At 47.0% G+C, this 18,140-nt stretch overlaps 1 protein-coding gene across 1 annotated transcript in view; it reads right to left on the minus strand.

Annotated features, from left to right (window-relative positions):
- Positions 1 to 18,140, minus strand: part of SHANK3 (SH3 and multiple ankyrin repeat domains 3) — a 667,177-nt gene that overhangs the window by 511,790 nt on the left and 137,247 nt on the right. Inside the window, exons 5-7 of the mRNA XM_077807959.1 lie at positions 13,981 to 14,132; positions 13,371 to 13,538; positions 11,632 to 11,748 (exon numbers count right to left, since the gene is read on the minus strand). Coding sequence (XP_077664085.1) covers positions 11,632 to 11,748; positions 13,371 to 13,538; positions 13,981 to 14,132 — 437 coding nt within the window. The remainder of the gene's footprint in view (positions 1 to 11,631; positions 11,749 to 13,370; positions 13,539 to 13,980; positions 14,133 to 18,140) is intronic.

An 18,140-nucleotide genomic window follows, 5' to 3' on the forward strand; every position in this document is an offset into this window, starting at 1 on the left:
CCCATCATATTTAAAACTTCAAATATTGGTCAAAAGGCCTTGAGAGCACTGTCGTGAGAACTGGCTGCCCGGGCCTATCTCCCTGTCAGCCTTGAAGCACTTCACTCCAATGGATGGCATGAAAAGTGTGGAACATATTGTACCCAGCAAGCTCTGCTGCTCCCTCTAGGGAGTTCCCCCGCTAGACCCTTATGGTCAGTGTTGGGATCACATTAATGTTCTCCCCAAAGCAGTTGGGACAGCAAGAGGACACACTCTGCAGGCAGGAAGGCGAGACACCATTGTGACAATCTTCCCTGATGGGCTTTGTGCTCTCTCAGCAGCAGCAGGCTCTCTGGCCCCATGCTGCAAGTCTTGTTCTCTCCAGCTGAGGAAAGGGCATTGTTCAGGTCAGATGAGACAGAGACATATTGGTGGATGTTACCAGCATACTGTTGATAATTAACTAGATTTTCAGTTTTCAGAGGGGTAGCCATGTTAGTCTGCATCAGTAAAAACAACAAGATTTTCAGTGTCACGCGATGACTTCTTGAGTAAAGGCTGCACTATTGCTTCCTTCAGAGCAATATGTAGCCTACCCTCTATAATCTCCACAAGCCAGGGGCCCATCACTTTTTCACCTGCCTTCACCAGCCAGCAAGGGCATGGATCCAAAGCACAGGCTGCTCTCATCTTTGCCCTGAAGTGCAAGAATACCAAGATGAGAGCAGCCCTCACAGTTCACAAGCAAGTGGCAATAGCTCTGTGGAAGCTTGCAACGCCAGACAGCTACTGGTCAGTCAGGAATCAATTTGGAGTTGGCAAATCTACCATGGGGGTTGCTGTGATGCAAGTATCCAACGCAATCATTGAGCTGCTGCTATCAAAGGTAGTGACTCTGGGAAATGTGGTAGATGGCTTTGCTGCAATGGGATTCTCCAACTGTGGTGGGGCTATTGATGGAACGCATATCCCTGTCTTGGACCGGACCACCAGGGCAGCCAGTACATAAACCGCAAGGGGTACTTTTCAGAGGTGCTGCAAGCACTGGTGGATCACAAGGGACGTTTCACCAACATCAACGTGGGATGGCCGGGAAAGGTTCATGACGCTCGCGTCTTCAGGAACTCTAGTCTATTTAAATGGCTGCAGGAAGGGATTTACTTTCCAGACCAGAAAATAACTGTTGGAGATGTTGAAATGCCTATAGATATCCTTGGGGACCCAGCCTACCCCTTAATGTCCTGGCTCATGAAGCCGTACACAGGCACCCTGGACAGTAGTAAGGAGCTGTTCAACTATAGGCTGGGCAAGTGCAGAATGGTGGTAGAGTGTGCATTTGAACGTCTAAAGGGTCGCTGACACAGTTTACTGATTCGCTCAGACCTCAGCAAAACCAATATTCCCATTGTTATTGCTGCTTGCTGTGTGCTCCACAATCTCTGTGAGAGTAAGGGGGAGACGTTTATCGCGGGGTGGGAGGTTGATGCAAATCGCCTGGCCGCTGAATACACGCAGCCAGACACCAGGGCAGTTAGAAGAGCATAGCAGGAAGCGCTGCGCATCAGAGAAGCTTTGAAAACCAGTTTCATGACTGGCCAGGGTACTGTGTGACACTTCTGTTTGTTTCTCCTTGATGAAAACCTGCCCCCTTGGTTGCCTCTAAATTCCCTGTAAGCCACCCGCCCTCCACTCTTCAGTCAGATCTTGCTTGCAAAGGAAATAAAGACACTATCATTTAAAAAACATGTATTCTTTATTAATTGATTATAAAAATAGGGAGATAATTCACAAGGTAGCCCGGGTGGGGTGTGGGAGGAGGGTAGGAGGGAAGGAAAAGGCCACTTAAAAACTTCTTGAATGACAGCCTTCTGTTGCTTGGGCTGTCCACTGGGGTGGAGTGGTTGGGTGCCCGGAGCCTCCCCCGCCGCGTTCTTGGGCGTCTGGGTGAGGAGGCTATGGAACTTGGGGAGGACGGAGGGCGGTTAAGCAGGGGCTGCAGCGGCAGTCTGTGATCCTGCTGCCGTTCATGAACCTCCACCAGACGCCGGAGCATCTCCGTTTGCTCCCGCAGTAGCCCCAGCGTTGCCTCATGCCTCCTCTGATCTTCCTGCTGCCACTTCTCCTCACGTTCATCAGCCACTGTCCTATACCCTGCTACTGTGTCCCTCCACACAGCTCTGTCAGTGCCGGACGACTGCATGAGCTCAGAGAACATGTCATCGCGCGTGCGTTTTTTTCGCTGCCTTATCTGAGATAGCCTTTGGGACGGAGGAGGGAGACTTGAAACATTTGCAGCTGCTGGAGGAAAAAAAGGGAGTGAAGTATTTAAAAAGACACATTTTACAGAGCAATGGCCATACTCCTTCATGGTGAACAGCGCTATTCACATCACAGAGCCCCTGTGATTTTGGTACAAGGTCGCATTTTGCATCTTATAGTGAGTACCTGCGGCTTTGGGGTGAGAGATCACACACGCAGGGCCGGGCAACAGATTTCCGCTTGCAGGCGGCCACGGTAAGCCAGAGTCTTTCGGCTTCTGCAACCTTCATAACCGCAGCGCCCTCCTCTCCCATACCAAGCAAAGCCCGTTGAGCTGGCCATTCAGTGCTGCGGTTTTCCTGTTAACATGCAGCAGCAGAAACCAAACTAACCCCCCCCACCCCCCCAATCCAATTCTCTGGGATGATCGCTTTACCCCTCACCGCACCGCACGGCTGGTATCAGGGAAGATCCCTGCTAGCCAAACGTGAACAGCTCAGCGCCAATGACCCCCCCAAACGTGGCTAACTGTGGAGAGGATTTCTTTTCAGCCACAGGCAAAACAGCCCAGTAGGAACAGCCACCTCTGAATGTCCCTTTAATTAAATTCCCCTATTTCAACCAGGTTACCATGAACGATATCACTCTCCTGAGGATAACACAGAGAGATAAAGAACGGATGTTGCTTGAATGCCAGCAAATACCGGGACCATACGCTGCCAGGCTTTGTCACACAATGATGCCAGATTACTTGCTACTAGCATGGCGTGGTAAAGTGTCCTACCATGGAGGACAGAATAAGGCTGCTTTCCCCAGAAACGTTCTGCAAAGGCTTTTAGAGTACCTCCAGGAGAGCTTCATGGAGATGTACCTGGAGGATTTCTGCTCCATCCCCAGACACGTTAACAGACTTTTCCAGTTGCTGTACTGGCCACGGGCATCCCAAGTCCTCAGGGCTACTTAATCATTAAAAAATGCTTGCTTTTATAACATGTATTATATTTTAAAAGGTACACTCACCAGAGGTCCCTTCTCCGGCTTCGTTGGGTTGGGAGGGTATTTCAGTCAGGGTGATAAAAAGATCCTGGCTGTCGGGGAGAACGGTGTGCTGTGTGCTCTCCCCAAGCTCGTCCTCCTCCTCCTCATCTTCCCCGTCTGCAAAATCCTCAGGCATGGCGGAGAGTACCCCATCATCGGAGTCCATGGAGAGGGGTGGGGTAGTGGTGGCGGCCCCCCCTAGAATTGCATGCAGCTCAGCGTAGAAGCAGCATGTCTGGGACTCTGTCCCGGAGCGTCCGTTTGATTCTTTGGTTTTCTAGTATGCTTGTGTGAGCTCCTTAGGTTTCACGCAGCACTGTGTTGCGTCCCCGCTGTAGCCTCTGTCCCTCATGGCTTCTGAGATTTTTTGAAATGTTTTGGCATTTCGTCTTTTGGAAAGTAGTTCTGATAGCACGGATTCCTCTCCCCATACAGCGATCAGATCCAGTATCTCCCGTTAGGTCCATGCTGGAGCTCTTTTTCGATTTGGGACTGCATAGTCACCTATGCTGATGAGCTTGCCTGGCCAATCAGGAAATGAGATTCTAAAGTTCCCGGGGCTTTTCCTGTGCACCTGACCAGTGCATCCAAGTTCAGAGTGCCGTCCAGAGTGGTCACAATGGTGCACTGTGGGATAGCTCCTGGAGGCCAATACCTTCGAATTGCGTCCACACTAACCCTAATTTGAAACAGTGATGTTGATTTCAGTGCTAATCCCTTGGGGAGGAGTACAGAAATCGGTTTTAAGAGCCCTTTATGTCGAAAAAATGCCTTAGTTGTGTGGACGGGTGCAGGGTCAATTCGATTTAACACTGCTAAATCTGACATAATCTCGTAACGTAGACCAGGCCTTTGTCACTTAGCAGTAGCCACCGAAGGGACATAGCTGCTATGGTTGAGTACCCAAAGAGTGACCCTCTCCCCCCCGCCCCCCACAGCCCTCTGCAAGAGACATCTTAAACTAAAATCCCCTTCCTAACCTTGCACCCATTTACTAGCCAGCAACTGTCTCTCCCAGCTAAGGCCCTCTCATGGCCTTCCATGTCATCCCTCTCAAAACAAATAACCCCCTCATTACTCCAAGCATCGTGTCCCCCCCGTCCCTAGAACCGCTCTGCCACTACAGTGAAAGGAACACAGCACAAGCACTGACTTCCATGGTCTCTGCACCTTACCCCACCAGTCTCACTCTCACAGAAACAATAGAGAGAAGAATTCAAGACCGTCCTTACCCTTAACCCCAAGGGCCTCTCACACTCATGGATTCACACCCTTTTATCTCCCCCTCTCGATTTTTAAGACTCACTCTCACAAATTGACGATACCTCTTGGCCTCTCCCAGCACACGCGGTCCCCGCGTCTAATCCCACATCACCTACATCAAGCCTCCTCGCCACATAGTCTACCACAGGTACCACACCAGTGGATTCACACTTTACTAATTTCCCACCCTGCTGGCCTCTGACCCTGGCAGGAGAAATGCCTCAAATATAACGTATTACTTGTCCCCCACCTGGGCCCCTCTACATAAATGATCTACTGTTAATGCCATTTAAAAGATAAAACCAGAAAGAAACCACCACTCAGGAGGCCTGAAGGTGTGTGTGCCTGGCCTGGCTGTGAAGAGTCCCCCAAAAATTGTTCCTGCTGGTGGTACAGGGGCAGTGCCAGGCCACAATGTAGACACTGCCTCCTACTGGCAGGGTCCCTGTGTCCCGACATGCATCATTCCACCACAACCTGCCATGAAGCCTCAGCACGAACCTCTGAGATTGCTCAGAGGACATCAGACTCTTCCCCCAGGGAGGTCTCCCAGTGTGTGAATATCTGAAAGAAGCTGCCATGTAAGGAAGGCAACTTGTGCCTAGTCTCCTGCTTCTGGCGCCCTCTAGCCATACACTCAGCCTGCCAATGAAGAGGAGTAGATACCCAGTAATATAAAACAGTGCTGAAGGGCAGGATGGACCTTACAAAGGGCTACTGGCAAGTGCCGCTGGATGCAGATGCAGATGCCGCTGGATGCAGATGAAATCGGCCTTTATCACCCCTCTGGGGCTCTATGAGTTCCTGACCCTGCCTTTCGGCCTCAAGGGAGCGCCGGCCACCTTCCAGCGCCTAGTGGACCAGCTACTGAGGGGGATGGAGAGTTTTGCCGTGGCGTATATTGATGACATCTGTGTCTTTAGCCAGACCTGGGAGGACCACGTGTCCCAGGTTAGACAAGTGCTGGACCGACTCCAGGGGGCTGGGCTGACTGTAAAAGCGGAGAAGTGCAAGGTGGGGATGGCTGAAGTATCTTACCTGGGCCATCGGGTGGGGAGCGGCCGCCTAAAGCCGGAACCAGCCAAGGTGGAGGTGATCAGAGACTGGCCCGCTCCTCACACCAAAAAGCAGGTCCAAGCCTTTATTGGGATGGCAGGATACTACTGAAGATTTGTGCCCCACTTTAGCGCCATAGCCACCCCCATCACTGAGCTATGCAAGAAGGGGAAACCAGACAAGGTGGTCTGGACCGAGCAGTGCCAGGAGGCTTTCCGGGAGCTGAAGGAGGATCTGGTCAGTGGCCCAGTTCTGGCAAACCCAGACTTTGACAAGCCCTTTATGGTGTTCACCGACGCCTCCGACACGGGACTGGGGGCGGTGTTAATGCAGGAGGATGAAAAGGGGGAGAGACACCCCATCGTGTACCTGAGCAAGAAGTTGCTACCCCGGGAGCAACACTATGCAGCCATCGAGAAGGAGTGCCTGGCCATGGTGTGGGCCCTCAAGAAACTAGAGCCCTATCTCTTCGGGCGACACTTCACCGTCTACACCGACCACTCTCCCCTGACCTGGCTGCACCAGATGAAAGGAGCCAACGCCAAGTTCCTGAGATGGAGCCTGCTCCTGCAGGATTATGACATGGACGTGGTCCACGTGAAGGGAAGTGCCAACCTGATAGCGGATGCGCTGTCCCGGAGAGGGGGCCCCGAACTTCCCCAGGTCACTGGTCAGAGTGACCCCGCTCAGTTCAGTCTCGAAGGGGGGAGAGATGTGACAATGTGACTCAGCAGGGAGGGGGGAGTGTTGACCTGGGAATGTGCCCTGGGGATGGGAGACCTGAGAGCCTGTCACCTGAGCCAGGAGGGGGAGGGGGAGGTGACATCTCTGCCCAGGAATGTGAACAGAGACTGCAGGAGAAATTATCAATGGAAACACCCTATTTCCGACTAATCCGTGCAAGACCCCATATTGCAGGACTGTTCCCTGCATTGCTAGTGGGGTTGCTTGGCTCAACCCCCTTCTTTTGGGGACTATCCTACATTCAAGCAGGTCTCACTGGCAGGAGCTTTTTCCTGATATACACCTTTAAATTTACCCTTTCTTAGTTTCAGCCATTTACTCCAAGCTACCCCCCTTGTAACAAAGTCAAGGATCACCCTCCCTCCCTGATATTTACACACTTTGGATGGCTGCAGATTTATGCTTCCTCTACGGCTGTCAAGCAATTAAAAAAATTAATTGCCATTAATCGCGCAATTAAAAAAATTAATCGCGATTAATCACACTGTTAAACAATACTAGAATACCATTTATTTAAATATTTTGGACGTTTTCTACATTTTCAAATATATTTATTTCAATTATAACACCAAATACAAAGTATACAGTGCTCAATTTATATTTATTTTTGATTACAAGTATTCGCACTGTAAAAAACAAAATAGGATTTTTCAATTCACCTTCATACAAGGACTGTAGGGCAATCTCTTTATCATGAAAGTTGAACTTACAAATGTAGAACTAGGTACAAAAAACTGCTCAGTCCAACTTCCTGTTCAGCCAATCGCTCAGACAAACAGGTTTGTTTACATTTGCAGGAGAGAGCTGCCCGCGTCTTGTTTACAATCTCACTTGAAAGTGAGAACAGGCATTCTCATGGCACTGTTGTAGCAAGCGTCACAAGATATTTATGTGCCAGATTCCTAAAGATTCATATGTCCCTTCATGATTCAACCACCACTCCCGGGGACATGCGTCCATGCTGATGATGGGTTCTACTCGACAACAATCCAAAGCAGTGCGGGCCGACGCATGTTCATTTTCATTAACTGAGTCAGATGCCATCAGCAGAAGGCTGATTTTATTTTTAGGTGGTTTGGGTTCTGTAGTTTCCTCATCTGAGTGTTGCTCTTTTAAGACTTCTGGTTCTTATGGGAAATTTCAATCACCCTGATATCTGCTGGGAGAGCAATACAGCGGTGCACAGACAATCCAAGAAGTTTTTGGAAAGGGTAGGGGACAATTTCCTGGTGCAAGGGCTGGAGGAACCAACTAGGAGCAGAGCTCTTCTTGACCTACTGCTCACAAACCAGGAAGAATTAGTAGGGGAAGCAAAAGTGGATGGGAACCTGGGAGGCAGTGACCATGAGATGGTTGAGTTCAGGATCCTGACACAGGGAAGAAAGGAGAGCAGCAGAATACGGACCCTGGACTTCAGAAAAGCAGACTTTGACAACCTCAGGGAACTGATGGGCAGGATTCCCTGGGAGAATAACATGAGGGGGAAAGGAGTCCAGAAGAGCTGGCTGTATTTTAAAGAATCCTTATTGAGGTTACAGGGACATACCATTCCAATGTGTAGAAAGAATAGTAAATATGGCAGGTGACCAGCTTGGCTTAACAGGGAAATCCTTGCTGATCTTAAACACAAAAAAGAAGCTTACAAGAAGTGGAAGATTGGACAGATGACCAGGGAAGAGTATTAAAATATTGCTCGAGCATGCAGGAGTGAAATCAGGAAGGCCAAATCACACCAGGAGGTGCAGCTAGCAAGAGATGTTAAGAGTAACAAGAAGGGTTTCTTCAGGTATGTTAGCAACAAGAAGAAAGTCAAGGAAAGTGTGGGCCCCTTACTGAATGAGGGAGGCAACCTAGCGACAGAGGATGTGGAAAAAGCTAATGTACTCAATGCTTTTTTTGCCTCTGTCTTCACGAACAAGGTCAGCTCCCAGACTGCTGCACTGGGCAGCACAGCATGGGGAGGAGGTAACTAGCCCTCTGTGGAGAAAGAAGTGGTTCGAGACTATTTAAAAAAGCTGGACGAGCACAAGTCCAAATGGGGCCGGATGCGCTGCATCTGAGAGTGCTAAAGGAGTTGGCGGATGTGATTGCAGAGCCATTGGCCATTACCTTTGAAAACTCGTGGCGATCGGGGGAGGTCCCGGACGAGTGGAAAAAGGCTAATGTAGTGCCCATCTTTAAAAAAGGGAAGAAGGAGGATCCTGGGTACTGCGGGCCAGTCAGCTTCACCTCAGTTCCTGGAAAAATCATGGAGCAGGTCCTCAAGGAATCAATTCTGAAGCACTTAGAGGAGAGGAAAGTGATCAGGAACAGTCAGCATGGATTCACCAAGGGCAAGTCATGCCTGACTAATCTAATTGCCTTCTATGACGAGATAACTGGCTCTGTGGATGAGGGGAAAGCAGTGGACGTGTTGTTCCTTAACTTTAGCAAAGCTTTTGACACCGTCTCCCACAGTATTCTTGCCAGCAAGTTAAAGAAGTATGGGCTGGATGAATGGACTATAACGTGGATAGAAAGCTGGCTAGATTGTTGGGCTCAAAGGGTAGTGATCAACGGCTCCATGTCTAGTTGGCAGCCGGTATCAAGTGGAGTGCCCCAAGGGTCGGTCCTGGGGCCGGTTTTGTTCAATATCTTCATTAACGATCTGGAGGATAGTGTGTATTGCACCCTCAGCAAGTTTGCAGATGACACTAAACTGGGAGGAGAGGTAGATATGCTGGAGGGTAGGGATAGGATACAAAGGGACCTAGACATATTAGAGGATTGGGCCAAAAGAAATCTGATGAGGTTCAACAAGGACAAGTGCAGAGTCCTGCACTTAGGACGGAAAAATCCCATGCACCACTACAGACTAGGGACCGAATGGCTAGGCAGCAGTTTTGCAGAAAAGGACCTAGGGGTTACAGTAGACGAGAAGCTGGATATGAGTCAACAGTGTGCCCTTCTTGCCAAGGAGGCCAATAGCATTTTCACAGGTTTCAGAGTAACAGCCGTGTTAGTCTGTCTTTGCAAAAAGAGAAGGAGTACTTGTGGCACCTTAGAAACTAACCAATTTATTTGAGCATGAGCTTTCGTGAGCTACAGCTCACTTCATCGGATGCATACCGTTTTGGAATGTATAGGTAGGGGCATTGCTAGCAGATCGAGGGACATGATCGTTCCCCTCTATTCGACTTTGGTGAGGCCTCATCTGGATTACTGTGTCCAGTTTTAGGCCCCACACTACAAGAAGGATGTGGAAAAATTGGAAAATGTCCAGCAGAGGGCAACAAAAATGATTAGGGGTCTGGTACACATGACTTATGAGGAGAGGCTGAGGGAACTGGGATTGTTTAGTCTGCGGAAGAGAAGAATGAGGGGGGATTTGATAGCTGCTTTCAACTACCTGAAAGGGGGTTCCAAAGAGGATGGAGCTAGACTGCTCTCAGTGGTAGCAGATGACAGAACAAGGAGTAATGGTCTCAAGTTGCAGTGGGGGAGGTTTAGGTTGGATATTAGGAAAAACTTTTTCACTAGGAGGGTGGTGAAACACTGGAATGTGTTACCTAGGGAGGTGGTGGAATCTCCTTCCCTTGAAGTTTTTAAGGTCAGGCTTGACAAAGCCCTGGCTGGGATGATTTAGTTGGGGATTGTTCCTGCTTTGAGCAGGGGGTTGGACTAGATGACCTCCTGAGGTTCCTTCCAACCCTGATATTCTATGATTCTATGAAAGCATGCTCCACACTTCATCCTTCACAGATTTTGTAAGGCACTTCAGATTCTTAAACCTTGGGTCAAGTGCTGCAGCTATCTTTAGAAATCTCACATTGGTGCCTTCTTTGCATTTTATGAAATCTGTAGTGAAAGTGTTCTTAAAATGAACAACATGTGCTGGGTCATCATCTGAGACTGCTAAAATATGAAATATATGGCAGAATACGGGTAAAACAGAAAAGGGGACATACAATTCTCGCCCACGGAGTTCAGTCACAAATTTAATTAACACATTTTTTTTTAACAAGCGTCATCAGCATGGAAGCATGTCCTCTGGAATGGTGGCCGAAGCATGAAGGAACGTACGAATGTTTAGCATACCTAGCACGTAAATACTTTGCAATGACAGCTACAAAAGTGTCATGCAAATGCCTGTTCTCACTTTCTGGTGACATTGTAAATAAAAAGAGGGCAGCATTATCTCCTGTAAATGTAAACAAACTTGTCTGTCCTAGCAATTAGCTGAACAAGAAGTAGAACTGAGTGGACTTGTAGGCTCTGAAGTTTTACATTGTTTTGTTTTTGAGTGCAGTTGTGTAACAAAAAAAATCTACATTTGTAGGTTGCACTTTCACAATAAAGAGATCGTACTACAGTACTTGTATGAGGTGAATTGAAAAATACTATTTCTTTTGTTTATTATTTTTATCGTGCAAATATTTGTAGTCAAAAATAATATACACTTTGATTTCAGTTACAACACAGAATACAATATATATGAAAATGTAGAAAAACATCCAAAATATTTAATAAATTTCAGTTGGTATTCTATTGTTTAACAGTGTGATTAAAACTGTGGTTAACTGGGCTTAGTTTTTTTAAATCGCAATTAAGTTTTTTGAGTTAATCACATGAGTTAACTGCGATTAAATCAAGAGCCCTAGTTTTCTCACTACTTTTTAACAAACTAAAAGATTGCAACTCTGTATCATCTCTCCAGAGAATGCAGTCCTTCCAATCCTCCAAGAAGTTCACTTGCTATTCTATAGATTTTTTCTAGTTTATCATATCTTTCTGGTATTGAGGGCCTCTAAACTGAATATAATATTCCAGATGTGGTGACACCAGAGCTATTTAGAAAGGAACTATCCCCTCCTGCTTTACGATGGAGGCCTCTACCCCTGCCGCTCTTCCACCATTCGTTTGGCATACCAGGGGTTTAACTGGTAGCAATGAAGGAAAAAGTCACACAGAATATCAGGAAACATTCCTTGGTAATGGTATGTATTAGACAGCGGAATCATCTCCCCATGGGAAGGGCTGGGAGAGCTATCCCTTGGGAAATTTCAAATTAGACTGGACAACATGTACAAATGGGTCAATCCTGCATTGGTCAAGGACAGAGAACTAAATTGGACCCAACAACTCTTTTCCAGCTCTAGGTTTAGGAATAACAGCAAGAGGATATATCCAAGCCTATGTATTCTCTATCCCCAAGTCCCCTCCCTGTTGGTCTGTATGTCCCCTGCCCTGGTGACTACAGCCGTGTGTCCCCTGTTCTGGTGCCCATCTGCCTCATGTCTCTCTCCTCACCTGATTATAGAGAGCGCAGATATGGAGCGCTGTGTTTCCTGAGGCATTCTGTGAAGTCATGTCGGCTCCATAGAAGAGAAGATGCTCCAGGTGCTGCACATGGCCATAGCGACATGCCTACTCAGAAAGGAACAGAGAAACAATGAAACAGAAAAAAAGAGAAAGATGATAAGGAAGAACAGGAAAGTTTTGGACCCATTCACACAGATTTGAAAGTAATTTGGAAATGGCTTTTGAATACAGCCACATGGCAGGGTACAGAATACGCCAGGCCAAGCAAATCATAGCTGTTCTGTTCTCAAACACCTTTCAGACTTTAACAATTGCCTTTCACCCAGCAGCAAACGTCAGACCCATACTCCTCTGGTCTTATCTTCACTAAACAATTACATCACAGAATCACAGAATCGTAGGACTGGAAGGAACCTCGAGATGTTTTCTAGTCCAGTCCCCTTCACTCATGGCAGGACTATTATCTAGACCATCCCTGACAGGTGTTTGTCTAATCTGCTTTTAAAAACTTCCAATGATGGAGATTCCACAACCTCTCTAGGCAATTTAGTCCTAATGTCCAACCTAAACCGCCCTCGCTACAATTTAAACCCATTGCTTCTTGTCCTATTCTCAGAGATTAACAAGAACAATTTTTTCTCTCTCCTCCTTGTAACAACTTTTTCTGTACTTGAAAACTGTTATGTTTCCCCCCGCCCCCAGTCTTCTCTTTTCCAGATGAAACAAACCCAATTCTTTCAATCTTCCTTCATAAGTCACATTTTCTATATATTTAATCATTTTTAAAAGTGGCAAAGAGTCCTGTGGCACCTTACAGACTAATAGACATATTGGAGCATAAGCTTTCGTGGGCGAATACCCACTTTGTCGGATGTGCATCTGATGAAGTGGGTATTCACCCACGAAAGCTTATGCTCAGATATGCCTGTTAGACTGTAAGGTGCCACAGGACTCTTTGCCGCTTTTACAGATCCAGACTAACACGGCAACCCCTCTGATGCTTAATCATTTTTGTTGCTCTTCTCTGGACTTTCTCCAATATGTTCCCATCTTTCCTACGGCACCCAGAACTGGACACCATACTCCATCTGAGGCCTAATCAGTGTGCAGTAGAGCAGAAGACTTACTTCTCATGTCTTGCTTACAAGACACAAGAAGTAATTAGTCAATACAGAGATGTTTCGAGAACTATGTCCTTGTGGAGTCATGTTAACTAACATAAAACTGACCACAACTTTGTAGCCAGTGTGGTCAATGTTGCGTCAGCTGCTCCTGGGTAAACCTCATCTATTCTAACTCAGTGTAATTTCCTAGTGAAGACAAGCCCTAAGATACAGAAGGGGAAGGACGATGACAGGAAGCCAGAATCTCTAGGTTACTGAGTAGTTTCTCCCTTCTAACTCTGGTCTATATAGTGATTCCAGACAGTGTCACAAGGGGCAACTGCAAAGACCTGCAATGAAGACCACAGGTTGAAGGCATCTCTGTATTGACTAATGCAGTAAAAAGCATCTTGTTTCTCATGCTAGCGATGGGTGTCCTGGCTGTCCTCAGAGTGAAATGCCTGGGTATGGGGAGAACTCTCATTTGGGGAAAACCCAATCCACCGACAACAGAAAAGCGTTTACTCTGGGGGTGCCTATTTTAAGAATACATTCACAAGGACAACCATAAAATATAAGGCTCTAATCTAAGTGACTTCCATCATGCCACTCTTCTAGACTTACCTGGTGGATTTCTTGCCAGCCATTCTCATCTACACAGCCCACCTTGGCATAGTCATGAAGCAGAAGCTCGCAGCAGTATGGGTCTCCTCCAACCATGGCACTGTGGTACAAAGGAGTTAATCCTCGGCTGTCCTTGTAATCCGGGGAGGCACCCAGGTCTAAGAGTGTCTGCAGGAAGAGTGCAAGATTCACTGGGGATTTCTTTGGGGTCTGAGTGTTACAAAGATCAAGATCAGGAACAACACAGTACAAAACCTGCAGGGGAAGGGAGGGGATATATGTCTCTAGCCCTAGCAGAGTGCAGGACTCACTCCATCCCAGAGCTCCCTTAGCCAGCTTACAATTAGTTATAAACAGCCGTGCACTGTGTTTCAGAGAGGTCTGAAGACAACATCCTGGCTGCAGACAACTTAGGTTTTACCCAGACCATACACAAAGGAGGGGAGGAGGGATGGGAGGAAAGCAGGGTAACTTAAGGAGAGGGCAGCATGCATCTTGGGAGTAGTAGGAAAGTGGAAGGGACAGGAGTGCCCCAGATCTCCCCTTCTCAGTCTGACCCCTTCAGGGCCAGGTGGCCCTGCCAGCACATCTCACTCTCCCAAGGACTCACCATCAGGGCAATGTGGTTCCGGCACCGGATGGCCTTATGAAGTGCTGTCATTCCCTCCCGAGTCCTGAAATCCAGATGTGCTCCTCCATTCTTCAGCACTTTGATCACCTCGGCACTGTGCTCCAGCTGGGCTGCCATTGTCAGAGGGCATTCTGAAGCACCCACCCACCCAGGAAAGAGAAAAGGAACATCTGAGAAACATAATAAAATACCTTTCTCCTCTGTTCCCTCAAGCTGACCACAGGTGACTCCTGGGCAGTTCAACAGAAGTGCCCCATGCCCATTCCTTCACCCCAGTGATATCTAGTAGTTGTTTGTATCACTTTCCCTTTTAATAAGCTGTCTCCCTTCAAGTTCAGTCATATTCCCTCATCCCGGCGCTGCATGACACTACATATCCCCAGCTTCTCCAAGGAGATAGCAAAGGGACACTTCACCTCCCCTCCCAGCCTGGCTGCAGACAGCAGCAGCTGCACTGTTTGAAGATCCCTTCACAGTAGGAAGTTGAACTAGGAGCTCATCATCAGTTTCTGGACCCAAACACCCACATTTTGGTGAGGCTGGGAGTCCTGAGCAGCAAAAAGGGGAAGAGAAGGGCTGGAAGTGGGAGGGTGAAGCAGGAGTGAAGAGCAGTTACAGGGTTGGCTGGAATGTTGCAGAATGGGGGATACTACCGCATCCATTACAGCAAAAGGGATAACGCAGGATATAGGGAGGAAATAGATTCTCTCTCCTATGGTTTTAAGACACTTAACACAACGTGCATAGGGGTATTCAGTTTTTTGTGATGAAGTCCCAGCTCTTTACCAGTGGGAACTGGTGCATGGGTGCGACCTCATCAAAAAGGCCAGATCAGAACATGACAATCAGTATCCACAGCATACTCATAGATTCCAAGCTCTGTTGTATTGATTTAGATGGAATATATGGGCCCAAAGAGAAAAAGATGTTAACAACCCTGTTACTGCCCAAGGTTCGAGGTTTAGCACACAGAAACTTCAGACTGCTTAGTACCATGGCAAGCACAACTTTAAACATCTTTTTTAAACTTGTTATTAAAGATACAGAAAAAGAAGGAAAAACATTAACACATATGAAATGTAAAGTTATTAAATAAGGCTTTTGTTTTAACAACATCTCTTGTTCCATTGGCTGGGCGAAGTGTTTAAAAGGAACACATACACCCTGAATCTGACAGTCATTCAGGTAGTGTTGGCAGTCTATCGCTGACAATGATGATGATATTGTCTCAGTTCTCATCTATGGCTATGGACGGATAGCTCAGTGGTTTGAGCAATGGCCTGCTAAACCCAGGGTTGTGAGTTTGATCCTTGAGGGGGCCATTTAGGGATCTAGGGAAAAAACTGGGGATTGGACCTGCTTTGAGCAGGGGGTTGGAGTAGATGACCTCCTGAGGTCCCTTCCAGCCCTGATATTCTATATGACTCCGAAGTCAGAACCCTGATGCACAGAGTTGGCCACACTGAGGGCATGGGAAGTCTATATCTATGATGTTTGAGGATTCAGTTCTGTGGCGCCTTTCACGTACAGTGTGGAGATGATTTCCTTGATCCTGCTCAAACCTGTGACACGCTGAGACTGTCAGTGAGTCCTGTTCTGAGCCATTTGCTCCAGTTCTTTAAGATTGATGCCAGCCCACTGGATGCCAGCTCTTCAGGTTATTTTTGAAGTGCTTATACGAATGACCCTTCTTTCTTTGCCCTGCCTCAGCTCCCCACTGCACTGTAGATCTTCAATTTGGTGGAGAGACGAATGTTGTGTTGGTTAAGGACTTTTGTTCGGAGTCGGCCAAGGGCCTGGCTGGCTTTACTTTTCTTGTGGAAATTTCCTTATCAAGGGTACCATCACTTAAGATGGTGCTGCCCAAATGCTTGAACTGATCCACATTTTTCAGCCGTGTGCCTTGAATGAAGATGGCTGGTGCTGTGGCACTGGAATAAGAAGCTGGTTGTAACAAGACCCGTGTCTTTGTGAGAGTGATGATGAGGCCAAAGAACGGGATGTTTCAGATGGTATTAAAGATGGTAATAACCATCTTCCTTGGGGAAAAGAGAAGAAGTTAGGTGAGATGGGCTGGAGTTGTTGTCACTGCCATTGTTAAAGGCCGAACCCATTTCCTAAAGAAAGAACAAGACAAAAACACACAAAAGGGGGGAGAAATGAACTGCAAAGATAGTAAACACAGCTTCTGTCTCTGGTGTTGACTCTTATTCACAACAACGTCACTGCTGGAGAACTCAGGCCAAGCACATGATCCTATCAGCCACTCCAAGACCCAGCAAACTTTTCCCACTACCAGGCTGTTTAGGGCACTGCATCTGGCTGCCTCTTTCTGGTTACAGGCTTACTGCCATGTTGCAAATTATACAGAACGCAAAAGGTGAGGAAGAGGAAAAATAAGGTGGGGAAGGAAAACACACAGAATGTGTGTGTGGGGGGGGAGACAAGGTGGGGGAGGAAGAGAAGACAAAGTTGTGTTTGGGATTCAACCAGAGTCAGCGAAGGTGGCAATGGCATCTGAGTCCCTCTCTCTGGCCAGGTCTGATCAGAACATCTCAGGATAAGTAGGACAAAGGCCCAACAATGTAACAGTGGATCCCAGGGCCCCAGGAGACTGTGGGGGTGGCAGCCATCATGGTGAAGCTCACTCCTTCCTGTTCTTCCATCTTTTAGTTAGCCAGAGTTGCAGTTGTTTCTCCTCTTGATTTGGATTTACCCTGAAGTCTTTTCTTTTAGGACTCCAAATGGGGGTGATGCAAAGAATAGCCCATCCCCTCATTATTTTGTTCACCAATTAGATCTAATTTCTGACACACCAATTTTGGTTCATTAACTTTCAGTCACACACTTTTCTTGTTTACCAGAAAAAGCTGCAAAAAGCCCTATGGCACCTTGTAGACTAACAGACGTATTGGAGCATGAGCTTTCGTGGGTGAATACCCACTTTGTCGGATGCATGTAGTGGAAATTTCCAGAGGCAGGTAGGAAATTTCCATTCCATGCATCCAACGAAGTGGGTATTCACCCACGAAAGCTCATGTCCAATACGTCTGTTAGTCCTGTGGCACCTTGTAGACTCTTTGCTGCTTTTACAGATCCAGACTAACACGGCTACCCCTCTGAAGCTTGTTTACCAGACATGACCTTAACACAGTCTTCTAGTTACTTCAGTAGGCCTTTTTTGTTTGTACTAGTTCTGTTTTTTCTGTCTCCTTTCTACACTTTTGGGTAAAAAGTACATGATTTGGGTAAAAAGATGGGGTACATCAACATTTATTGTTATAGATTAGTGTGACATTTTGTGAACTTTCACTCACTGTTTACAGTTGAGCTTACAGTTGTGATAACTGGGCCTACAAATTTATCCTAACAGCACCAGTTAGTTAATCTTTTATTTTATAAGTATTTCTTTCCATACGTTTTTACGTGTTGGAGTATTTTCACTGTATGAAGTGTTATGTGCATAAAACTATATGTACTGATCCATTTCCAGCCAATAAAGGTTTATGGGCATCTTCTTCTCGTATCCTTGTCACAAACGAGAAGTTTTACCAGAACCATACACAAGCAATGGCTCTTTCCATCACTGCAGGTTTCCCCAAAGAGTCGGCAAACAAGCAGGTGGTCCATGGTCTGCACCACACTCACATGTTTGTGTCATTAGAGTAGCCCCATTTGATCATATTAGTCTTTGATCTACCAGTTTGCATGCACACGTAGTTCAGCCATTGTTGCATTGACCAGTCTGTGTCATCCCCTCTGGGATGGTCTTTCTGGGGTTCCACATCTATTTCAGTGTGTCCGACTGCACATAGTCTTTCATTCCATAACCTCAGTTGTGCCTTGCCAGCTGTCGTATCCAAAGGCGTAACACTGGTTATAAAACTCTTTCACGATTTAAGGAGTTTGATGACTCCTATATGACCATATAATGGATCCCTTGGATCTTCCATCTGCCATGATCTTTCCCTTTGGCTTGCTACCTTCCTCCTGAGATCAAGTGGTGCAATGCCAGCCAGTAAGTACAGGTTATCCTTTGGTGTTGGCTTTAGATATCCTGTTATTCCAGGACAACTGTTGGTTAGAACAGAGTCTAGTTTCTTAGCATGGACAGATCGTTTCCACACTGGGCATGCATA

Source organism: Eretmochelys imbricata, chromosome 1 (genome assembly GCF_965152235.1).
Source record: "Eretmochelys imbricata isolate rEreImb1 chromosome 1, rEreImb1.hap1, whole genome shotgun sequence".
Classification (NCBI taxonomy): domain Eukaryota; kingdom Metazoa; phylum Chordata; order Testudines; family Cheloniidae; genus Eretmochelys; species Eretmochelys imbricata.